At 39.5% G+C, this 26,277-nt stretch overlaps 4 protein-coding genes across 4 annotated transcripts; all 4 read left to right on the top strand.

The window, feature by feature from the left end:
• Positions 1 to 6,783: 6,783 nt before the first annotated feature.
• Positions 6,784 to 11,793, top strand: LOC116310870 (olfactory receptor 52E8-like). The gene has a single exon (XM_031727795.2). The coding sequence runs from the start codon at positions 6,889 to 6,891 to the stop codon at positions 7,852 to 7,854; it is 966 nt and encodes a 321-aa protein (XP_031583655.2). The 5' UTR covers positions 6,784 to 6,888; the 3' UTR covers positions 7,855 to 11,793.
• A 1,160-nt stretch (positions 11,794 to 12,953) lies between these two features.
• LOC120443502 (olfactory receptor 52E8-like) lies at positions 12,954 to 14,070 on the top strand. Its single transcript, XM_039622331.1, has one exon. It carries the CDS (start codon positions 13,108 to 13,110, stop codon positions 14,068 to 14,070), a length of 963 nt encoding a protein of 320 aa, XP_039478265.1. The 5' UTR covers positions 12,954 to 13,107.
• A 3,275-nt stretch (positions 14,071 to 17,345) lies between these two features.
• Positions 17,346 to 18,365, top strand: LOC116310869 (olfactory receptor 52B2-like). Its single transcript, XM_031727794.2, has one exon. The coding sequence runs from the start codon at positions 17,387 to 17,389 to the stop codon at positions 18,356 to 18,358; it is 972 nt and encodes a 323-aa protein (XP_031583654.2). The 5' UTR covers positions 17,346 to 17,386; the 3' UTR covers positions 18,359 to 18,365.
• Positions 18,366 to 25,049: 6,684 nt separating this feature from the next.
• LOC116310868 (olfactory receptor 1500-like) lies at positions 25,050 to 26,021 on the top strand. Its single transcript, XM_031727793.2, has one exon. The coding sequence runs from the start codon at positions 25,050 to 25,052 to the stop codon at positions 26,019 to 26,021; it is 972 nt and encodes a 323-aa protein (XP_031583653.1).
• Positions 26,022 to 26,277: the final 256 nt, after the last annotated feature.

The following is a 26,277-nucleotide window of genomic DNA, read 5'->3' as shown; positions in this document are numbered from 1 at the left end:
GAAACATCACCTTAACATGCTTTAAATTGTCCTATTCTAATGGGGAGGCAAAGAGATTCTTCCATTTCATTAAGGAGTCTTTTGCTGGATTAGTGTATAGAAAAGTGTTATATTTTCAGTGGTACCCCTCGCAGGGTACAGAGGTGACACTTCCTGGCATGTGACTTAAATTATTTATTGCTTCTACTGAATCCAGAAAATAATCTCAGAGCATAAAGGAGTTCTATTTAATCAAATTGGCAGTTTATGCTATGATATGATATGATATGATATGATATACCTTTATTAGTCCCACAAGGGGAATTTTCATAAGGCTGCCGAGCTATTGCACGCAATGGCGGCGCCATCTTACCCTCCGACCATACATACATTAAAGTTTAACATTAAATTCTTTAGTTTTCCTTTTTAATTTGAAAAACCCACAATAACAAGAACTTTAATACCAAGGTGTGTGTTTTATTTTTTCTGTTTTGGGGATTCTTCACTTTGTTTATTGCTTTTTGTAAGGAAAAATTGTATTGGAATGTAATTATAGAAGAAATGAATTGTAGTGTTTGTTAAATCATTTGAAACTGGTATACAACTTTGAATAAATTAGCGTGGAAAATGCATCATTTCTATTATTTACCATGATATTTTTGTTTTATGTTACAAATAATGATGCAGCTTAATCATCAGTTATAACAAATTTTGCTAATATATGTATGTGTGAATGATTTCAAAATTTCATTCCAATTAAATTTAAAATTCCCCCTTTAGCGCCATCCCTTTTACACCTACAGCTGACATGAAGTGAGAATAGAAATCAACACAGTGTTCTTAGAAACTTGAATTGAAGTGTTTGAAAATGTGTAAGGATTTTCAAACACCAGAGGACACTCTGGTGGTGGCCCCGTGGAGGTAACTACAGCATCTGAAAGACGGTCATTTACACAAGCCCTTTGATCTCTCTCAGTCACGAATTCATAATTCAACTCTGTATGAAAAAAAAACAAAATAAAAGAAAAAAAATTCCTGAAGCAACTTTAAGGAAAGTTCATAGTGTTATTTGAGGAAAAGAGCTTTGCATCATGCATGTCTCTCTTTATCTGATAAGCAAATTTGCATATTATAGATTAGTGCAGTGGTTCTCAAACTTTTTTTGCCAGGCCCCCCTTTTTTACAAGAAAAATGTTCGCGCCCCCCCCCGCACAAACACATCCTCCAAACACACACACCCATATTTTGTTTACAAACTCCATTGCGGTTTATTTCACACCTCAAACATTTAGTAAACAATTAAGCAAATACAAGTAAACGGCAATAAATTACAGGTAGTAATAAAATATACTACTAACTCTTTTACGTTACGTCCACACCTACACGGGTATTTTTGCAAACGCAGCTGTTTCTATGCGTTTGGGCTTTTCGTCAACACGTAAACGGCGTTGCGATTCACCGAAAACGGAGATTATTTAAAACTCCTTTGTGGACGAGGATTACAGAGTTCGTCACGCAACGTCAAAGGTATGTGCCTCTTTTCACGTCACGCTGTGCGCCACGTTATTGTTTAAATGAGATGAATTGCAGAATGGCAGATAGAGACAAAATACTGTTACTGTTAATCTGACTATCTTCAGGTTTTACAGCTTACATATACACACGCAGTTACTGTCCCTCCATTTAAAAAGGCAGAGGCGTCACGGTGTAATTATTTTACATGTAGTTGTTTTTTTCCTGTGTAATAATATTCAACATTGCTATCAATACATTTTTCAAAAAAATGTCTCTCTGTGCAAAATGGGTTTAAACACATAAACAGCTGTGGGATACTGTTTGTCCGTGATTTGAACCGGGGGAACAAATTATGGCAGGATCAGCCTGATATTATTTGTATCCCACTGTAACTTTACTGTATAATGAGTTAACATGTCCAAAATGTCAGGAGTAGTTAGTTATTACAAGAAGTGTTTGTGAACTAAAAATCAAGAATGTGGGAGACTGTTTGTCCGTGATTTGGAGAGCCCAGCGCGTGCTCCCGACGCTGGGAAACTAATTTTGCAGGGGAGACCTACCTTGCTTGTGCAGGTGAAGCCAAAGGGAAGATATGCTTCACCATATTTTCCTGTCTTTGGCTTGGAAGGAAGTTGGTTTGGAAACATATTTGGCGATGCTTCATCTCCTGCTTTGCGTTTATGTGGGAGCCCCGTCAAAAAACCTGTCCACAGTGTCCAAGCGCTCTTTTTTTTTTTTTTTTTTCATACCGCCCCCCCCAATGGCTCTGCGCCCCCCCTAGGGGGCGGGCCCCACACTTTGGGAACCTCTGGATTAGTAAATGTTATTCTAAATTTATTTTATTTCCAAAGCACCATAAATTTTAGAAAATGACTTTAAACACCTCCACAGACTTTTTCTACTGTGAATTGTTTGTCTTCTATTAGCACTTTCATTATGGGAAAGTCTTAAATCAGTCCTCATTCAGAATAAGAACATAAACTTGAGCTCTATTAACATTTAACCACATCAAATTTACCATTGCAGTGAGGCTGGGAAAATAGCATGAACCCCTGCAGAGGGCATCGCTCCATCACAGGAATAACAGAGAGACAGACAATCAAACACTCACTATCACATCCTACAGCCATAACCACTGAATTCATTCTCGTTTCATATTAAATATCCATCTCTACAACTGCCCACTCTCATCTAAATAACATCTTGAGACTCCAGCCTCATACCTCCATCCTGCACTACTGTAAAGCTGTCCAGTTTTGTCTGCCTATTAAAGCTCTGGACATGTTGCAGTTTGTTCAAAACTCAGTTGCAGAGTTCTTACCCACACTAAGTGCTGCAAACATATCACCCCCTCACTTATACACTTCCATTGGCTCTATTGCTTCTCAGTGATCTGATCTTCTCCACTGTATTCCATCTTGGATCCTTCGTTTCACACATAAAGGAACTCTCCATACGTCACACCAGACTATCGTCATTTAGGGACAGAGCCTTCATTGCTGTTGCCCTCATTCTCTCAAACAGGCTCCCTGTGAGAATTGTAATGCCCTGTCTCTGGTCATTTTCTAAAAACTGTTGAAATGCCACCTATTCACTGATGCCTTTGGCCTTTGAGATTTTTGTTTTAATCAAACTTAGGCTTCTTAAAATGTGCTATATAAATCTGATGTATTATTATAATTTATTAAATGCATCTGTCAATATGTCTTTGGACTGTAGCAAGAAATCAGAACACTCAGAGAAGACACACACAGACACAGGGAAAACTAAGCACTTCTCAGTGTAAAGCAACCATGCTTACTAACTGAACCTATGTGCTGTCTGTAAAAACAAGACTCAGGTCTGTCTCATTGTCAGATCTACAAGTGTATGATAGCTCAGTTGCACACTGTGATGGGGCGTGGTCTGCGGTGTCGCTGCAGGGGAGGCGGATGCACCTGAGTGGCATCCGCAATCACGCCTTGTTGGGTTTAAAGTGTGAACTGGTTCCTGTCATGGTGTTGTTGTTGTCAGTGTGTAGCTGCGAGCAGCAAAGCTGCAGTCATCTGGAGTGTACAGCAACCGTAGTAATAAAAGATGCTGAAAAGCATGAAACCGTCATCGGGTCTGCTGTGGTTTTGTTACAGTGGTGTCAAAATCCAGGAGGGGGACACAGCAGACTCAGGACCGGGCCAGCCAGGGATGGAGCTGGCCAAAATGGGCCACCGGGAGCAGGACTGATCTGACCAGCTGATCACGAGTCTGGCAGCTCATGTTGGTTCCTGGCCAACACTGCCACCACCCCCACCGGCAACCCTCGATTGCACTGGAACTGAGGCCCGGACTAGTGGGTGAAGGCAGCCAGGATTCAGCCTGCCTCTGCATCCGTCCCCACACCTCGGGTGAGAGTGGCTGGTGCCCAGCAGGGGCCTGCACCTATTCCTGGATCTTCAGTGGAGAAGATCCACTGAGCAACTGCTGGGCCCACCACCAGCCCTGAGGGACCTCACCAGCCAGAGGTGGAGGACGAGGCGCACGAGGGACCTCATCAGCCAGAGACGTAGTTCGAGGGGCGCGAGGGTCCTGGCAAGCTTGAGTTTGGTGTGCTGGCTAGACCGGCCTAAGGTCAGCATGTTGAGTGGTCCTGTGCGCCGGCCATATGCCAAGCCACCTGGGAGCTTCCACTCACATCCACGCCTCCTGCGCCAAATGTCCGTCGAGCTGCCTGTGAGCCCTGGCTCACGGCTGCGATTGCTACGCCACTGCCACTTGCCACATGGGTGGCCCCCAGACAAGCTGCGTGGTTGCTGCTGGACACATAGGCAGCCCCGGAACCACCTCGTCTGACACCTCCCTGTCGTTGGCTCAGGGGATTTAGGAGGCGCCAGTTTTGACACCCCTAAATCGGGCCATTTCTGTTGATGATTTAACTTCTACTTCGCTGAGCATGGCGCTATTTAATGCCCGATCAATGACAAATAAAACATTCTTGTTGAATGATTTTATTCTTTCCAAAAAACTGGATTTCTTATTTCTAACTGAAACCTGGCAGCGCAATGGTGACTACTCATCCCTCATCGAACTTTGACCAGGCGGGTACTCCTTCATCAGCCGGCCTCAGTCGTCTGGTTGAGGAAGTCGGTGTTTGGAAGCCGGTTTCACTGTCGCTCAGTAATGGTCGGACATTTTTCATCATTTAAATTACAGCTGGTTAAAATTGGAAATAAAGATCCACTTTACTGTGATGTAGTGTATCGTCCACCTGCATAAATGGTCAATTTTTAAAGGAGTTCATTGACTTTTTATCCTCCACCTTGAAGCTGTCCAGACTGGTTATAGTCGGGGATTTTAATATACACATTGATGATGACTCTGACCTCTTTGCACAGCATATGTCTGGCCCAACACACACCAAAGGACACACACTGGAACTTGTTTTTACCTTACGATTAACCATTGATTTTATTAGTTCTGGGGACATTTTTACTTCGGACCATTGTTGTATTCTTTTTAACTTGTCTTCCCATCTGTCTCTCTCTCCTGTTTGACATGTGGTTAGATCTCGCATCTTAAATTCCTCTACTGCTGCTAAATTTTCTGATGTTTTTAAATTATTTTTACCTTCCTATAACAATGTTGATTTATTAACAAACCTTTTTAATAATCATCGTCTTTCTATCTTAGACTATGTTTGTCCTGTGAAAACCAGACTAGCTCCTGTTTCAAAGTCATCCCCCTGGATAAATGACAACATTCGCTGTTTAAAGCATTCCTGTTGTAAAGTTGAGTGTTTGAGGAGGAAAACTCGTTTACATGTTCATCACCTTCATTTAAAGGACCTTTTAGTTTCTTTTAACACTTCAGTTCGAGATGCGAGGGCTGCCTATTTCTCAGACGTCTCAAAGAGCAGAGGTAACCCCAAGGTTTTTGCTGTTTACTCCCTCTTCAGCACCTTCTTAGCAATTTTAAGGACATTTCGTATCACTGCTATGCAGATGATTTTCAGTTATATATCTCCTTTAAGCCACATAATGTTTCCAAAGGTGCATAGATCCCATTAGAGGTTGGATGGCTGATAATTTTCTTCAACTTAACGAGGAGAAAACTGAGGTCCTTCTTTGTGCTCCCGATAAATTTGTGTCCTTGGTAGTGGAAAATTTAGGCCCTCTTGCTTTATTTGCCAAATCTTCTATTAGGAATCTTGGTGTTACTTTTGACCCAGCTTTGACGTTGGACGCTCATGTTAAATCTCTGGTCTGCTCCTGTTTTTACCATTTAAGAAACATTGCTAAGCTGAGTCCTATTGTGTCACGCTCTGACCTGGAAATGATCATTCATGCATTTGTTTCATCTCGTTTGGACTATTGTAATTCCGAGTTCACCTGTTTATGTAATTCCTCCTTGGAACATCTGCAGGGTGTTCAGAATGCTGCCCCAAGGCTTTTGACCAAGTCTTCCAACTACTCCCATGCCACACCCCTCCTGATCCAGCTGCACTGGCTCCCCATAAAATTCAGAGTCCACTTTAAGATTATGATTTTGACATTCAGGGCTCTGCATGGACAAGCACCAACATACATCAGTGATCTTTTACATCCTTACATTCCCAGCAGGTCCCTGAGGTCATGTGATCAGGGCTTGCTCGTTGTCCAGCACACAAGGCTGAAAACAAAAGGTGACAGAGCTTTTAACTAACTAACTAACCGTGGCGCCCAGACTTTGGAACTCTCTCCCATCGAGTTTGAGATCTGTGGACTCAGTCACTTGTTTTAAAAAACAGTTAAAAACTCATCTTTTTAAACTTGCTTTTGGCTGATTTTAGTTTTTATGTTTTAGCTTCTGTGAAGCACTTTGTGATTCTATCTTGAAAGTGCTATATAAATAAAATTTTAGTGACTTACTTTACTTATGTACACTCTTGTTTAGTACAAATTTCTCCAGACTTCAGTTATTGGCACATAATTTTGCAGCCAATGCACTCCCAAATCTTCAGGAAACAGCACTTGGGAAATTTTTGACCAAGAATAATTCATTACAAGCTAGCTTGGCAGGAAGACAGAATGATGTGCTGAAGGGTATCCATTGAGGATACAGCAGGTCAGATCCTATAAAAGATGGATACTGCCTACCACCCAGACACTGTTTTGAATATAGAGCTGCAATCAGAAGCAAAAGCCATACTCAAAGTATGTAACAGAGATCATTTAATTAATTGCATCAGGTTTTTTTTTTCTAAGACAACCTTTTAATAGCTATTTTTAATGATTTCTGGAAAATTATTAATGTATAAATGTTATAGTGCATGTTGGTAGTATATTCTCATATCAATATCTCAAAGCTCTAATCGGTGCTTTTGCCTTTGAGGTTTGTAATTTATGTCTTTGCTCTGATAAAATCGAATTTGTTACTGAAACTATGATCACCAATGTTACAAGGATGAAAAGCTTCTTCATCCTTGGATTTCCTGGACTTTCACCACAGTATTATGGAACCATATCAACTTTTCTTTTTTTTGTTTACCTAGCCATTGCAGTGGGGAACATTTTCATTTTATCATTTGTTGCCTATGAAAAGTCCCTGCAAAAGCCAACATATCTGGTCTTTTGTCACCTGGCCCTGAACGATTTAACATTTGGCACTGTGACACTGCCAAAAATTATGTCAAAATATTGGTTTGACAATAGTTTTATTTCATTTTATGGCTGTTTTGCGCAAATGTTCTTTGTTCATTATTTGGGATCAGTAACATCTTTCATCTTGCTGGTAATGGCTCTTGATAGATTTGTTGCAATATGTATTCCTCTTCGTTACCCTGTTCTAATTACAAACAATGTCATATCTGTGTTGTGTGGGTTTGCTTGGTTCATACCTCTGCCTTTGATGATAGCTGTGGTACTCCATGCCCTAACTTTGCCTTTCTGTAAATCAAACATCATTGTTCAGTGCTACTGTGACCACATATCCATAATAAGCCAGGCATGTGGAGACGATGTTAGAATTGTTGTAGTCACTTCACTCTGTTTAGCCATGTTTTGTCTTTTGCTTCCTCTTGCATTCATTTTGTTTTCCTACATTTCTATTATTGTGGTTATTATGAAAATGTCCAGTTCTGCAGGGCGCAAAAGAACCTTATCCACTTGTACTTCACAAATATTCATCACATGTCTTTTTTATCTACCCAGATGTTTTGTTTATGTGGCTAATGCTGTTGGATTTTCTTTCAGTTTAGATGTCCGCATTGGGTTGATATTGCTGTACAGTCTTTTTCCTGCTGCTGTTAATCCAGTCATATACTGTTTTAAGACTCATGACATTAAACACATGCTGATGAAGAAGCTGAAGAAAACTAAAATTGGATTACAGATAAAGCTTTCCCTTTAATATGTTACTCTGAGAAGTGAGTCAATACGCCAAAAGCAGGATATATCTTTCTTGGACACTTTTATGAAAGTAAAGACTACCTGATTTTCACAATGTTATTTTATTTGCATATATTTTGTACATAATTATAGGAAACTATACTGAAAAATGTCACTTCTCTTGTAAGGGTTAATGTTCAAAATCTGTAAAAGTATGAAAGTATGCCATTTACCCACATTATTAAACATCAATGAAATTAATCAAATGAATCAAATGTTGCTGTTACTGTATATACTGTATCAGGGTGGCTTTTGTTGATGCTGTTTTTGTGAACCTGTGACTACAATTACACATTTGCATCTAGCCACCACACATTTTTTCAACTTGTGTTTGTTTTGTTTTTCAAGTCAAGCTTTCATTACTATTCTGTCATCTAATATTTAAAATATGTTTAACGTGTAATTTAATTACATTTTAATTTTAATTACATTTTAATAATTTGTATTTCACCAAGGAGCCTTTTACTGGGTTAGTGTATAGAAATATGGCATATAGTTGATGTTCAGTGGTATATCTTTCAGGGTACAGAGATGACATTTCCGGGCACGTGATTTAAATTGTTTATTGCTTCTACTGAATCCAGAAAATAATCTCAGAGCACAAAGGATTTCTATGTGAATCGAATAGACTGTTTAATATTTAATTCTTTTGTTTTGCATTTTAAATTGAAAAACCCACAATAACTAGAATTTTGCTGTTAGTTTTGCTTAATATAAGGTGTATGTTTTATTTTTTCTGTTTTGGGGATTCTTCACTTTGTTTATAGTTTTTTTTTATTTTTTAAAGAAAAATTTGTATTGGAATGTAATTATACAAGAAATGAATTGTAGTGTCTGTTAAATAATTTGAAAGTAATATGCAACTTTAAATAAATTGGAAGACAAGATGCATCATTTCTTTTGTTTACTGTGAGATTTTTATATTTTATATTTCAAATAATGATGCAGCTTAATCGTCAGTTATTATAAATTTAGGTAATGTATGTATGCATCAGTATGGTTTCAAAATTTCTGTGGCGAGAGTGAGACACTGTGAGACCACAGGTCATGTTTTTGAGCCATCTTATTGAATGCCGCGGCAGCTCACAGACTCCCAGCCGCGCATACACCACGCCATATCTCACAACTCTCTCCCCAAACCCTGATTACCCCATGTTTAACACGGCGAATGCGATTGCGGATGCCATGCAGGTGCATCCGCGCGGCACAGCAGACCACGCCTCACCACAATTTCATTTCAAATACATTTAAAATTCCACTTTTGAGATGAAGTGAGGATTTTGAACAGAGATCAACACAGTGTTCTTAAAAAAAAAGAATTCTGACTTTAATCTCTTTCGGCAGCCTCCCTGGACTGCCTCTCCCCTAGCCCCCTAATTCCCTTAGCAAGCTCGTTAGCAAGCTGCCATGCTCGAGTGGCTCTTAGGCTGTGCTCCCCTGGCGTATTCCCTGCATTTCGACGGCTTACGCACCAGTCGGACCTTGCTGCGGCAAGTTTGAGTTCTCCAGCCTATTTTAGCCGGGTTTCTCTCTGGCATATTTCCCGCGGTGCACAGGTTTACGCGACCAGCAGGGCCCCTCTCGTTACTCGGCGGCTACAGTGCTTAATGTTTTAGCACTCCACACGACATTAAAGCTCATAAGCAAACACACGAAAGCAGCGAAGCCATACCATACACACTGTGGGAATAAACAGTGAAGGGGAGATTTAGGTGGTGGCTCGTGCCGGCTTGCCCCCCCCCCTTGCTTTGGCCAGAAGTATGGCAGCCCATACTTCCTTAGCCCAAAGTGGGGAGAATGACTGCCACTGGAGTGGAGGCAGAGCATACAGAACCATGGGCAGGTTTCCCTCCCCTGGCTACCGATTTGCCAGGCCCGTCCCACAGTGTTCCCTCCCATGGCCCCACCTCTGAGCCTGGGCCCATGGAGGATAGCTATCAGGTGGAGGACAGTGAAGTGTCTGCCCTCTCCTCTGGCAACTCTCACCTGTCCTCTGGACGGCCCCCAGCTGCCTCCCCACGCATGGTGTCTGGCCTGGTAGGACTCTATCAAATCATAGATAAAGCATCCCGGGTACTGGAATGAGCCTCCCCTGAGGTTTCCGTCTCAGTGACCTCAAGGTTTCGCAACCACAGCGCCTCATATCGAAGGTGCCACTGCTGCCAGACTGGGGAGGCCCAGAGCTTCTGGGCCTCAACCTGCCCCCTGGACTCCAACTTGGGGCCCTGGAGATCTCAGGCCCCAGCTTGAGGCCTTTCACAAGCGGCCATACATAGGGGAGGCAGGGAATACGTGGAGCCAAGACTCAGCCGTCCTTCAGCCGCCCACCTCCCTCCTGGCATCCTTTGAGTCAGGCCCAGTGGTGAGCTGCTGCTGCCGGCTATGTTCCCCTGTCGTATTGCCTGCAGTTTGTCGGTTTAAACGCCAGTCGGTCCTCGCTGCATCTGTCACCTCAGCTGGCAGTTGAGAGTTCTCCAGCCTGCAGCCCCGGCTCTCTAGCATATTCCCCACGTGTTCTGTCTGGTGTATTGCCCACATGTTGTGGGTTTACGTGGCCAGCGTGACCCAAATTGGTAGCTCGGTGTGGTACGCTTCGTGGCGGTCGGCCTAGCGGCTCATGGGCTGACCTTGAGTGGCTGCTCGGTTGCTGTCCTTGTGTTTCGCGGGACAAGCTCAGGCCCCTCTTGTGTCTGCAGATTGTTGCCTCTGCTCCCCAGCTCATCCTTTGTGTCAGGTGAAGCCCTGTATACATGTCCATTTGTCTGTAGTTCATTGGTACTTTTACTCTGGGATTCGGTTGCACTGTCTCCTCGTGGGGTGTCTTACAGAGTCACGCCATACATATATATGTAACGTAGTGGAGAGATAGTCTCAATATGATAGAGAATGTACGGTTACATTGTAACCTTGGTTCTCTGAGTGAGAGACCACCTTTCTCCTCCTTCAGGCTGCTCTCAGACGTGTTCCGATCAAACTATCACCGGTGTCACATTCAGACAGCTGTTCTATACATAAGCTGAGGGGTGTGGCCGGGCTAGCTGGAGTGACTTGAAGAAATATCCACACGCCACGACTGGGGGAGGGAGGGTCATACCCCGTACATATGGAATATGCAACGGAGTAGAAAAAGATAGTCTCTCACTCAGAGAACCAAGGTCACAATGTAACCGTACGATCTCTCTGAGTCAGGAATTCATAATTAAACCTCATAAGACACAAAACAAAACAAAAAAAATGGCAAAAAGTTTGTAGTGTTCGTTTATGTTATACAGGGAAAAGAGCTCTGGATCATGCATGTCTCTCCTTATCTAATAGGCTAATTTCTATATTATAGATTAGCAAATGTTATTCTGACTTTATTTTTAATCCCGAAGCACCATAAATTTCAAACAATGACTTTAAACACCTCCACAGACTTTTTCTGCTGTGAATTGTTCGTCTTCTATTACAACTTGCATCACTTTGATTATGGGAAAGTCTTGTGGAAAAAACTTTAAAAGGCTTGTTTGACAGTACATTAAGAATCACCAGAGATAACTGGAGTTGAGAGACAGGGTGCGATGCTACTCTAGAAAAACATCTTATTTTAAAGTTAAACATTATTTCCAAATAGAGCTCTACATTCACTGTGCAAAATTTTAATTGCTTCCTAGTGATCTGATCTTCTCCACTATATTCCATCTTGGATCCTTCGTTTCACAGATAAAGTAACTCTCCATCCTTCGACCAGGTTTGTTACGGTAAACTAGGGGACTCAACTATATACAGTTGTGCAGGTGTGGGGTCTCCAGGGAATCCAAGGGAAGGAAACGGTGAAATCACTCTCACTCCTCTTCTGCCAGCCACTCTCCACTCGCTCACAACTTGAGTATCCACAGGGAATGGGAACAGGTGTGGGATGACTATTCACAAAGAAAAGGCAAATTAGAACAAATGCATAATCCAAGAGAGCTACACAAGCAATCTCAAAGCTGGGGCTACACTGACACTAGTTAAACAAAGATCCAGCAATAAGTAACCTTGCTTCTTCCCCTTAAATAGTGGCAGGCTAACGAGACACAGTGTGTAGGCCAAAGACAGGAACCCATAATGAGTTCTGCCCAGGCATCAGAGGGAGAGAGTGAGAGGGCGAGGGAGAGAAAACAAGAGAGGGTGCAAAACAATGATAAAACCCAGTTGCTGCTGAATATTCCTCAGGCTGGTCTAGCAGGCTGTGACAAGACTATGTTGCCCTCATTCTCTAAAACAGGCTCCCCTCTGAGAATCGTAATGCCATGTCGCCAGTCATTTTCAACAAACTGTTGAAATGCTACCTATTCACTGATGCATTTGACCTTTGACATTTTTGTTTAAATCGACCTTGGACTTCTTATAATGTGTTATATAAAATGGATGTATTATTATTATTTATTTAATGTGTCTGTCAATATGTCTTGACAGATGTCTTGTTGGTGGCAAGAAATCAGAACACTCAGAGAAAACACACACAGACACAGGCAAAAGTAATAAAGTCTCAGTGTTGGGGAGTAATGGAATACATGTATCGGTGTTACATCTTTAAAATACAAAATATGAGTAACTGTAGAGTAACCGCAGCCAACTAGGAACTTTGAAACCTCGCTGTAAGGCAACCATGCTTACTAACTGCAACTATGAGCTGTCCCTAAAAACGAGACTCGGGTCTGTCTCACTGTGAAATCTACAAGTGTATGATAGCTCTGTTGCACACATTTTGAGTCGTTTGTGTACACTCTTGTTTATTTCAAATTTCTCCAGACTTCAGTTATAGGCACATAATTTCACAATGAGTGCACTCCTAAACCTTCAGGAAACAGCACTTAGGAAATTTTTGACCAAAAACTATTAATTATAAGCTAGCTTGGCTGGAAGAGGGAAGGGTGTGCTGAAGGGTGTCCACTGAGGATACAACAGGTCAGACCTCATAAAAGATGGATGCTGCCTACCACCCAGACACTGTTCTGTGTTTTGAATATTGAGCTGCAATCAGAAGCAAAGGCCATACTCAATGTATTTATACAAGAATATCTAAATAATTACTTCAGGTTTTTCTTCTAAGACAACCTTTTAATACCTGTATTTAATGATTTCTAGAAAATTATTCATGTATAGATGTTATAGTGCATGTTGGTAGTATATTCTCATATCGATATTTCAAAATTCTAATCAGTGCTTTTGCCTTTGAGGTCTGTAATTTATGTCTTTCAATTTCACCAATGTTACAAGGATGAAAAGCTTCTTCATCCTTGGATTTCCTGGACTTTCACCACAGTATTATGGAACCATATCAACTTTTCTTTTTTTTGTTTACCTAGCCATTGCAGTGGGGAACATTTTCATTTTATCATTTGTTGCCTATGAAAAGTCCCTGCAAAAGCCAACATATCTGGTCTTTTGTCACCTGGCCCTGAACGACTTAACATTTGGCACTGTGACACTGCCAAAACTTATGTCAAAATATTGGTTTGACAATAGTGTTATTTCATTTTATGGCTGTTTTACGCAAATGTTCTTTGTTCATTATTTGGGATCAGTAACATCTTTCATCTTGCTGGTAATGGCTCTTGATAGATTTGTTGCAATATGTATTCCTCTTCGTTACCCTGTTCTAATTACAAACAATGTCATATCTGTGTTGTGTGGGTTTGCTTGGTTCATACCTCTGCCTTTGATGATAGCTATTGTACTCCATGCCCTAACTTTGCCTTTCTGTAAATCAAACATCATTGTTCAGTGCTTCTGTGACAACATATCCATAATAAGCCAGGCATGTGGAGACGATGTTAAAAGTTTTGTAGTCACTTCACTCTGTTTAGCCATGTTTTGTCTTTTGCTTCCTCTTGCATTCATTTTGTTTTCCTACATTTCTATTATTGTGGTTATTATGAAAATGTCCAGTTCTGCAGGGCGCAAAAGAACCTTATCCACTTGTACTTCACAAATATTCATCACATGTCTTTTTTATCTACCCAGATGTTTTGTTTATGTGACTTATACTGTTGGATTTTCTTTCAGTTTAGATGTCCGCATTGGGTTGATATTGCTGTACAGTCTTTTCCCTGCTGCTGTTAATCCAGTCATATACTGTTTTAAGACTCATGACATTAAACACATAATGATGAAGAAGCTGAAGAAAACTAAAATTGAATTAAAGCTATAGCTTTCACCTTAATATGTAACTCTGAAAAGTGACATGATAAGCCAAAAGCATGATATATCTTTCCCAGATACTTTTATGAAAGTAACGACGTGATGATTTTCACAATGTAGCCTATTTTCAACATTTTCCCTCCCAAACAATGGATTCCAACATTGTTTTTTTTTTATTTTATGTGTATATTTCATACATATTATGGCAAATTGTACTGAAAAATGTCACTTCTCTTGTAAGGTGTAATGCTTAAAATCTTTAAAAGTATGCCATTTACTCACATTATTAAACATAAGTTGTATGAAATTAATCAAATTATGCTATCATTGAAAATACATAAATATTCCTACTTTAGTACATATTAGCAATTAAACATCAGGATGGTTTTTGTTGATGCTATTGCCTTGAACCTGTAACTACAATTACACATTTGCATGTAGGCAACACACATTTTTTAACTTGTCTTTGTTTTGTTTTTCAAGTCAAGCTTTCATTAGTATCCTGTCATCTAATTTTTAAGACATGCAAAATCTAATTTAATTTTTTCTTTCTTTATAAAGATCTAATGATTATAAAATAGTATGTGATGTTATAGACATAGACTCAGAATATTGTTGAAACTGATCAAACTATTGCTGTCTATGTTTATGATGTGTCACTGTGTGTTTAGGCAGACATACAAAGAATTAAATTCAGACATATGTGTAAAGCGTCTCTGTTATGATTTTATATTCTTTAAGTAACATGCTGGACAGGGTTTATCATTTTTAATAATTCATTTTTTAAAAGCACAAAATTAATAAATACATAAATAACAAGACTTTAGGAAAACACATGAGTAGAACAGGTGTACGTTGCCTGTGCTTTCTCGGTTTGTCAGAATCATCTATAAGACTGCCCTCACACCTTTATACATAGCTCAAGGTCTACAAGAAGCTTTGTAACGGTTTCTCGTGAAGCTTTGATGAACAGTAGTATCATGTACTGTGTTCAGGCAGAAATGGTAGATCCAAAAATGCACACTCACGGAGGCAAACGTAAAATCAAAACTCATCTTTTATTATGGGCTCAAAATGTGGTCATAAATATTTTGTACTTGTAAATCAGTTTTGTACTTGTAAATCAGAATTTGTATGTGTAAAAAGAATTTGTGCGTGCGTAAAAAAGATTTGTATGTGTAAAAAGAATTTGTGCGTGCGTAAAAAAGATTTGTATGTGTAAAAAAGATTTGTGTGTGGACTTAGCCAAAAAAACCCCTGCAAGTTACAAGTACGAATTTTGACCCTATTTTTCTTCCTGTCATCTGATTGGTCAATGTCATGTCAATCACAAATGTAACAATCCAATCAGAGAACAGATGGGTTTGGCTGTCGGAGGGGCACTTTTTTGAACTGCAGGTCCTTGAAGGGTAATACAGTTTGAAGCTGGAGGATCTCTATATAAATATCCGATAGCAGCTAGGTCCCCTAACTTTCAGCAGCTGTTGAAAGGATAAAGTTGTGGTATGTCAGTGGTTAGAAATACCATTATTACTTTAGGATTAGTTTAACACAAAGTCAGGGCTGACCCGGGACCACTGCTGTGAGTCACAGTGCGCATCATAAAGGTCCTTTCACATCAGACGCAGGATGTGCTGCTAATGCTAACTGCTAACTAAAAGCAAAGGATCCAGAATTTGTTGCGCTGGCTGCTGAGCTCTGTGGGTTTTGCAGCAGCTCTACCTGTACTAGATGCACCTGCTCCTTGTCGTTTCTATCTCTGACTTTATGTCCTCTACAACAGTTTCTGGTTTTTTTGCTAGTTCTTCAAATGTTCAATAAAAACATGTATGCTAATTCATAACGAAGAAAGCTTTGTAATGAAGACTGTCATTTCCAAACACACCCCCCCGCGGTCCACAGCGCTGTTGAAAAGGCTGTGGAAGTCCCTGTATAAAGCACGTAGACCTGTGACACAAAAATCACCAAACTCGGACGACCACAGACTGTTTTCCTTCGTGGTGATGAAGGAAAACGCTGGGTTGGCATGTAAAAGGGCATTTATTCCTTCAAGGACCTGCAGTTCAAAAAGTGCCCCTCCGACAGCCAAACCCATCTGTTCTCTGATTGGATTGTTACATTTGTGATTGACATGACATTGACCAATCAGATGACAGGAAGAAAAATAGGGTCAAAATTCGTACTTGTAACTTGCAGGGTTTTTTTGGCTAAGTCACACACACAATCTTTTTTACACACACAAATCAAATTCTTTTTTTACATATAAATCTTTTTTTACGCACGCACAAATTCTTTTTACACATACAAATCTTTTACACACACACAAATCTTTTTTACACATACAAAATTTTTACGCACGCACAAATTCTTTTTACACATACAAATCCTGATTTACAAGTACAAAACTGATTTACAAGTACAAAATATTTATGACCACATTTTGAGCCCATAGTCTTTATCCTGTCTTCCTTCTCTCACCCCAACCGGTCGCAGCAGATGGCCGCCCCTCCCTGAGCCTGGTTCTGCTGGAGGTTTCATCCTGTTAAAAGGGAGTTTTTCCTTCACACTGTTGCCAAAGTGCTTGCATAGTGCTTCATAGGGGGTCATATGATTGTTGGGTTTTTCTCTGTATCTATTACTGTAGAATCTACTGTACAATATAAAGCGCCTTGAGGCGACTGTTGTTGTGATTTGGTGCTATATAAATAAAATTGAATTGAATTGAATTGAAATAATAAATTTGGTAGTAAGGTGCATGGTGCAACACAATGGAAAAAGATTTGTGTTAATTATTAATAAGTAACACACAGCTAAAATACAAGGATTTCACCTGCCAAACGTTTATGACAAATTCTGGGAAGATCAAGAGCATACTTAACAACACAGCAAGCTATGTAATTTGAAAGATTTTTTCTGTGGTTCGTAGGATTATGTAAACTCTTTCTTTAGTTTTGCACAGTGAAGCTCTGACAGTCTTCAGTACAAATCATTTCATTATACAGTATAAGCAACGAGTCACTTCAAAAGTTTGAATGCACATGGGAGTTGTTTCCTCTGAGCGTTATTCACCCCACACATCATTAGTTCAGACTCTGTTGGAAACATTTACAATATAAAACCATCAACACTGTTTTGGAAAGTGGGTTATGTTCTTGCAGAGTTAGAGCTAAAGAGCTGAGGCATATTGATGATATGAATAGAGCTAATTAATCATTATTATAACAGAGTATCTAACCTAAACATTTGTATCATTTTTGTCATAGGACTAAAATGTGGTTTGTTTAATTTTACTTTTGGTTTATGATTATTTCTGTGTATATATAATTATGAAATACACCAATATTACAACTATAAAAGAGTTCATTATTATTGGATTTCCTGGACTTCCTCCTGAATATTATGGTCCAGTGTCTGTTCTTCTTCTTCTTGTTTTCCTTGCTATTGTAATTGGAAATGGTTTCACTATAGCTGTTATCATTTTTGAGCGGACTCTGCACAAACCAATATATGTGATCTTTTCTAACCTTGCAATGACAGACATCTGCTTTGGCGTGGTGACTCTTCCAAAAATCATAGCCAGATACTGGTGGAATGACATGATCACTTCTTTTGGAGCTTGTTTTACACAGATGTATTTTGTTCATTCTTTGGGAGCTATTCAGTCTTTAAACTTGCTGATGATGGCTTTGGATCGTTTTGTTGCCATATGGTTTCCTTTTAAATATCCCGTTTTATTTACAAACAAAGCAGTGGCTATTGCTTGCACCATGTGCTGGGTTTTAACATTTATACGTTTGCTGGGAATTGTGCTTCATGCCTTAACTTTGCCTTACTGTGACCAGAATATTATCATGCAATGTTACTGTGATCATATATCAATAACAAGGCTGGGTTGTAGTGATGAGCGGGAATATGTGTACAGTGTTGCACTTGCTAATGCAATGGTCACTCTGCTGTTTCCTTTAACATTGATAATTTTATCCTATTTTTCTGTCATCATAGCTGTTCTGAGGATGTCTCAGACTGAGAGACGTCACAAAGTCCTGTCCACTTGTGCCCCTCAGCTCTTTATTACCTGCCTTTACTATGTGCCAAGATGCTTTGTTTATCTTGCTAATGGTGTGGGATTCAATTTTAATCTTGTTATTCGGATTATTATTACAATGTTGTACAGCCTAATACCTGCTGTTGTGAATCCAATGATTTACTGTTTCAAGACTAAAGAAATAAAAAATGTTTTGATGCAGAGATTCAAAAAAAGAAAGGTGAGCACTGGATTAAAAACTGACTGTAAATAAATTGTTAATATTTTCCTCCACCAGCTTCAACAAAACAAACATGGTTTTTGCATTATTTTATTTTATTTAGGAATACTAACAACTGATAATGATGCTCATAAGTTATTCATTGCAAATTTATATGTAAGTTGTCAAACTAAATATTACGGTCTTTATTAATATATATCATTTAAAATGTATTTTTATGTCAAATGTTTAGTTTAATAATATTTTTAGAAAGGTTTCTGATACTCAAATTAACTTACAGAATAAAACAGAGAAACATTAATTGCTGACATGTCTTAATGTGATAACTTTATCAAGTCTTCTTGTGATATCAATTGTTTTGCATCTTTTTAAAACTGAATTTTTGTCTTCTCTGCACTTAAACTGCATTAATCCTTATATAAGTGATATGAAAATCGTCCATTTTAAAATGTTTGTCACACTTACATCCTTCATCTCATCAAACACTTTTAAATATTAGACAAAGATAACACAAGTAAACACAAAATTCAGTTTCTAAACCAAGGTGTTTATTATCACCTGAATTCTATTGAGATGGTGTGGCATGACCTCAGTGTTTTATGCTTGAAAACCCTCTCTAACCCTCTAGAATTCTGTACAGATGAATAGGCCAAAATTCTTCTACAGTGCTGTAAAAGACTCATAACCAGCTATTGCAAATGTTTGATTGCAGTTGTTGCTGCTAAGGGTGGCCCAACCAGTTATTAGATGTAATCACTTTTTCACACAGGGTCATGTGGTTAAGATTTTTTTTCCTTATTGATAAATACCTTCATTTAGAAATTTCATTTTATGTTTACTTTTGTTATTTTTGTTTAGTATTTAAATTTAAAATAAAGACTTTTTCACACCATTATAGTTCTTTTGAAGATGGTTTGAAAAATAGGTCTCTTGTTGCCTTAAGTTGCAAACTCAACCTCCTAGGACCTGGCGTCCACATATGTGGACATCACATTTTAGGTTATTTAGACCAAAATACTCAATTTTGCTCTACAAGGGCCTGATATCCACTTACGAGGCCATCATACTGATACTGTTCTATCGAAATTTTAAACGAAATATGTACCTCTCATTTTTCTTAGAAACAAAAATCAGGTAAAAAAGAAAATCTGGTAATTCTTTGTTTTTACATTCATCGGGTCCCAATATGCCCAAATATCAAGGAGAAATTAAAAATACATGCTGTGAAAGGGTTCGGGTCTTAGGAGATTAAACCAATCAAACGTCATATATTTATAATTCTTGCCTGTGATAACAAAAATTGTCCATACTCATTCTAAACTTTGGCACATTTCATAACATGTTAACTCTATGTGCTTTTAACAGAAGACAAAAACATATAAAACTTTTGTAGTTTTACAAGGCCTGAAGCTATAAAAACTACAAAATGAAACAAAACAAAACAACAACACCTATAAAGTATAAGCCTGTGTGAATAAAAAGATTTTCAGTCTGTTTTTGAATGCATGTAGGGGCCCCTTGTTTCAAGGAATGGAACTACAATAACTGAAAGCATCATTAGCACACTTTGATCTAATTCTGGAAATAGTTATAAGATGTGCAGCTGATGAACTGAAAAATCTGACTTGGGCAAGTCAAATATATGGGGTGAACTATTCGTCCGTCCATCCATCCATCCATCTTCTTCCACTTATCCTTGACCAGTGTGCGGGGGCAGGAGCCTAAGCAGACAAGTCCAGACCTCCGTCTACCTGACCACTTCATCCAGCTTGTCAGGGGGGAACACCAGGGCGTTCCCAGGGCAGCTGAGCGATATAATCTCTCCAGCGTGTCCTGGGTCTGCCCCAGGGCCTCCCCAAGGTGGGACATGCCCAGAACACCTCACCCAGGAGGTGCCCAGGAGGCATCCTTGTCAAATGCTGAACCACCTCAACTGGCTCCTGTCAATGTGGAGGAGCAGCAGCTCCACTCTGAGCCACTCCCAAATGACTGAACTCCTCACCCTATCTCTAAGGGAGAGGCCAGCCACCCTCAGAAGGAACCTAATTTCTGGCGCTTGTATCAACGGTCTCATTCCTTCTGTCACTACCCACAGCTTGTAACCATGGGTGAGGGTAGAGGCGTGGATCGACCAGTAAATTGAGAGCTTCGATTTTTACACTCAACTCTCTCTTCATGACAACGGACCGGTACATCATCTGCATCACTGCATCAGTGCAGCTGCAGCACCAGTCCGCCTTTTGATCTCCTGTTCCTTTCTCCCAGCACATCTAAACAAGACTCCAAGATACATAAAATCCTCCACTTGGGGCAGGAACCTGTCCCTGACCCAGAGTGGGCACTTCAAGCTTTTCCGGCTGAGGACCATGGCCTCAGATTTGCAGGTGCTGATTCTCATTCCCACTGTTTCACACTTGGCTGCGAACCATTTCAGTGCAAGCTGGAGGCCATCACCTGATGGAGCTAACAGAACCACATCATCTGCGAAAAGCAGAGATCAGATTCTGATACCACCCAAGTGGAATCCTGAAGCCACTCGGCTATGCCTAGAAATTCTATCCATAAAAATTCTGAACAGAATCGATGACAAAGAGCAACCCTGGCAGACTCTAACACCCACTGGAAATGAGTATGACTTATTACTGGCTATGTAGAACAAGCTCTTGCTACAGTTGTATAAGGATTGAATGGCCCAAAAATGAGAAATGTCTCAGAGTGACGCTGAAAAACTAGTTCATGCATTTATTACTTCCAGGCTGGACTACTGTAATTCATTATTAGCAGGAAGTCCTAAAAACTCCCTGAAAAGCCTTCAATTAATCCAAACTGCTGCAGCAAGAGTACTGACAGGGTCTGGAAAGACAGAGCACATTTCTCCTTTATTGGCTTCCCTTCATTGGCTTCCTGTAAATCCAGAATTGAATTCAAAATCCTGCTCCTCACATACAAGGTCTTAAATAATCAGGCCCCATCTTATCTTATCTTAATGCCCTTGTTGTTCCTAGAGCAGGGGTGCCCAATCCTAGTCCTCGAGAGCTACCGTCCTGCATAGACTCTATTCCAACACAGAATCAAATGAATGTCTTGTTATCAGGCCTTTGCCAAACTTGATGGCACTGCAGGCATCAAACCTTGTTGTTCATCTAGAGTATTAGCTCGAGAGAAAAGTAGAATCTAAATATTTAAAAGTAGAATGGGAGGAGAGCCTTCAGTTTTTCCTCTTCTGTGGAACCAGCTTCCAGTTTGGATTCGGAGACAGACACTATCTCTACTTTTAAGATTAGGCTTAAAACTTTCCTTTTGCTAAAAAAGTATATAGTTAGGGCTGGACCAGGCGACCCTGAATCCTCCCTTAGTTGTGCTGCAATAGACGTAGGCAGCCGGGGATTCCCATGATGCATTGAGTATTTCCTTTCCAGTCACCTTTCTCACTCACTATGTGTTAATAGACCTCTCTGCACTGAATCATACCTGTTATTAATCACTGTCTCTCTTCCACAGCATGTCTTTATCCTGTCTTCCTTCTCTCACCCCAACCGGTCACAGCAGATGGCCGCCCCTCCCTGAGCCTGGTTCTGCTGGAGGTTTCATCCTGTTAAAAGTGAGTTTTTCCTTCACACTGTTGCCAAAGTGCTTGCATAGTGCTTCATAGGGGGTCATATGATTGTTGGGTTTTTCTCTGTATCTATTACTGTAGAATCTACTGTACAATATAAAGCGCCTTGAGGCGACTGTTGTTGTGATTTGGCGCTATATAAATAAAATTGAATTGAATTGAAATAATAAATTTGGTAGTAAGGTGCATGGTGCAACACAATGGAAAAAGATTTGTGTTAATTATTAATAAGCAGTGTTGGGTAAGTTACTTTAAATTAGTAACTTAGTTACATTACTAGTTACTTCCATCAAAAGTAACTCAGTTACTTCAAGTTACTCATTACTTTAAAAGTAACTAGTTACTAGGGAAAGTAACTTTGGTTTTAGTCAGACTTCTCTTGTTAATATGTTGCTTCCGTAACTGGATACCCAGCCAGACTGCCAGTCTTCTAGCTTGCTTACTTGCCACAAGTGCACTGTGCCACCTACCAATAGAAAGGAAAAAATAATGTGCATACTTCCACGAGAGAAATCCCACGCCTGGACCATCGTCGACTGCGCGATGATTCTAGCCTACGTCACAGCATCATGCGCTTTTACATCCAACACAAAAACTGCAGTCGTGGTGCTTTTGATTGTACTCAGAACTCAGAAATTCTGCCTTCTGAATAGGAAGATGTAGGTAACACCAGACTACAGATGAGCTGCATCCAGGGCTGGACTGGGACAAAAAAAATCGACCCGGGCATTTTGACTAGAGACCGGCCCGCCATTATAGGAAAAATCATAAAGCCTTTGAATGAAAACAACACTGTTGTGACAGTGATGTACACTGTCTTGATGGTATATATGATCAATTGTTTGTTGTAAGACTCAGATAATTATTTATTAAAAGCTAGACATTTTAAATGAGAATAAGAATTAAAAGTATTTCTTTGTGCCCCCCTTTCCCTGTTAACGCCCTACCTGGCCCCCTGGCATCACTTTGCTAGATCCGCCCCTGCACAGTTACCAGCTATCAGCTACATAGAAAAGGATCCTGGTGTTATTTGTCTCTCAGAAACAGTTCATAACTTCAACTCATCCATGTCACCTAAAAGGTAAACCTGTTTCTCCATCACCTGTTCAGCTCTGATGATTCAGTAAGGACATCTCCTGGTTTCATCTTCATGTTTCCCACTCACCAGATAATCAAACCGACATCATACCAGCAGCTTTACAGCTGTGGCTCCAGCAAACATCAGCTGATACTAGAAATTAATATTAAATAAATTCTAACAACAGCTGATCAAGATTAAACGTGCTGCTGTCTCGTTTAGCGCGACATCCGCTGGTTTCCTCTTTCTGGCGCAAAGTGGGCGATAAATAAAACGAGAGAAAAGCCGATCAGCTGATCATTGATCAGTTTCATGATTGAAGTAGAAACAGGAGAGAATAGAATGAGAGAAGAAGAGGCGGCTGACAGCGTAAACACAGAATAACTCCAGCTTTGTGTCTTTTTCATTGTAGCTGAAGTACGGGACAAACTGTGTTCCTTCTCAGCTCAATACGAAACGCATAATGTTTTCTCTGAATACGAGACGATTCCGTTTTTTAGGGCACGGTTGGCAACACTAATAATTAACCGTATGAACAAAATAAAGTTCAACATCAGTAACATAGCAACCACACAGCTGTATAGAAACTCCGTCATGCTAGCTAGTACGCAGTACGAAAAAGTCAGCATAACGAAAATAAACTCCACCTAAACTTGGTTTATATCTGACCCAGATAGACTGCAGGTCATAACTTCTTACCTGAAGTTCCGTTCACCTGACACTCGGACCGGCGGCCGCTTCGGGTCTCTCCTCCTGCCTCCCCTTTCTCTCATCCACCTGCTGGCCTCCACCACTTGCTAATGTTACTGAATCTGTGGAAGCTCCGCGATAGCCACCACACGAAGTAACGAATAACGAGCCTATCTAAATCCCAGTAACGAGTAACGCGTTCCTGATTTTGGCATAATAACTAGTTACCGTGCTCGTTACCACAATAATAACGTAGTTACTGTAACGCGTTACTTAATAACGCGTTAGTCCCAACACTGTTAATAAGTAACACACAGTTAAAATACAAGGATTTCACTTGCCAAACGTTTATGACAAACTCTGGGAAGATCAAGAGCATACTTAACAACACAGCAAGCTATGTAATTTGAAAGATTTTTCTGTGGTTCGTAGGATTATTATCCTGCTCTCCTTGTGTGTATATGCTACACAATTCAGCAGTAGCCTAACTCCACTTGAAATCACGCGCGAAGTCAGGATGTAGCGTCCAACTCCTTTTAATTAGTATTTCCTCATGGAGTAAAACTGAAATACAAATAACATAGCTAAAATTAACCTAGCATCATTAGCACAACAAAATTAGATTCCAATACACATCCATTAGCGTTAGCACACAACTACTAAAGTATTCGTCTATAGCAAATATTTCCACAAAATATACATAAAATACAATCCTACAATTCAATACAAATGAAAACTTACAGACGGTGGTGTCGATGGCACAAACAAAAGGCAGATGTCGCTGGATCAAATTTCCCCACATGTGATCTGCTAAGAACTAAACAAACATGGCTGACTTCCTGTCACTTCCCAAAACTGGTTTTCAAAATAAAACGAATTTCAAAATAAAATTAGCTCACTACAAAGAGCGCCTATATTGCAGTAAAATTAAGAGCGGAACAATTATGTAAACTCTTTCTTTAGTTTTGCACAGTGAAGCTCTGACAGTCTTCAGTGCAAATCATTTCATTATACAGTATAAGCAACGAGTCACTTCAAAAGTTTGAATGCACATGGGAGTTGTTTCCTCTGAGCGTTATTCACCCCACACATCATTAGTTCAGACTCTGTTGGAAACATTTACAATATAAAACCATCAACACTGTTTTGGAAAGTGGGTTATGTTCTTGCAGAGTTAGAGCTAAAGAGCTGAGGTGTATTGATGATATGAATAGAGCTAATTAATCATTATTATAATAGAGTATCTAATCCAAACATTTCTTTCATTTTTGTCATAGGACTAAACTGTTGTTTATTTAATTTTATTTTTGGTTTATGATTATTTCTGTGTATATATAATTATGAAATACACCAATATTACCACTATAAAAGAATTCATTATTATTGGATTTCCTGGACTTCCTCCTGAATATTATGGTCCAGTGTCTGTTCTTCTTCTTCTTGTTTTCCTTGCTATTGTAATTGGAAATGGTTTCACTATAGCTGTTATCATTTTTGAGCGGACTCTGCACAAACCAATATATGTGATCTTTTCTAACCTTGCAATGACAGACATCTGCTTTGGCGTGGTGACGCTTCCAAAAATCATAGCCAGATACTGGTGGAATGACATGATCACTTCTTTTGGAGCTTGTTTTACACAGATGTATTTTGTTCATTCTTTGGGAGCTATTCAGTCTTTAAACTTGCTGATGATGGCTTTGGATCGTTTTGTTGCCATATGGTTTCCTTTTAAATATCCCGTTTTATTTACAAACAAAGCAGTGGCTATTGCTTGCACCATGTGCTGGGTTTTAACATTTATACGTTTGCTGGGAATTGTGCTTCATGCCTTAACTTTGCCTTACTGTGACCAGAATATTATCATGCAATGTTACTGTGATCATATATCAATAACAAGGCTGGGATGTGGTGATGGGCTGGCATATGTGAACAGTGTTGCACTTGCTAATGCAATGGTCACTCTCCTGGTTCCTTTAACATTGATAATTTTATCCTATTTTTCTGTCATCATAGCTGTTCTGAGGATGTCTCAGACTGAGAGACGTCACAAAGTCCTGTCCACTTGTGCCCCTCAGCTCTTTATTACCTGCCTTTACTATGTGCCAAGATGCTTTGTTTATCTTGCTAACGTTTTAGGATTTAATTTCAGTCTTGTTATTCGGATTATTATTACAATGATGTACAGCCTCATACCTGCTGCTGTTAATCCAATGATTTACTGTTTCAAGACTAAAGAAATTAAAAATGTTTTGATGCGGAGATTCAAAAAAAGAAAAGTGAGCACTGGATTAAAAACTGACTGTAAATAAATTGTTAATATTTTACATTTCCAGCATCAGAAAAGCCAACATGCATTTGGCCATACAAAACTGCAGTTTCTTTTACTGTATGTTATTTTATTTTGTAAGATTAGAAAAAAAGATTTAGGAAAAAATGAAAAGATTAAACTCTCATAAGTTGGCTATAATTTACATAAATATAAATTATTAAATTTTAAGGTTTGCATTTTTATTTTTCTTATTTATTCATATGGACCACAAAATTGTATCATATTGTTTTAAAATT

The sequence above is a fragment of the Oreochromis aureus genome, linkage group 14, assembly GCF_013358895.1.
Source record: "Oreochromis aureus strain Israel breed Guangdong linkage group 14, ZZ_aureus, whole genome shotgun sequence".
NCBI classification, from domain to species: Eukaryota; Metazoa; Chordata; class Actinopteri; order Cichliformes; family Cichlidae; genus Oreochromis; species Oreochromis aureus.
Note: the sequence above shows the minus strand (reverse complement) of the source record. Positions and strands in the feature narration are given on the sequence as shown.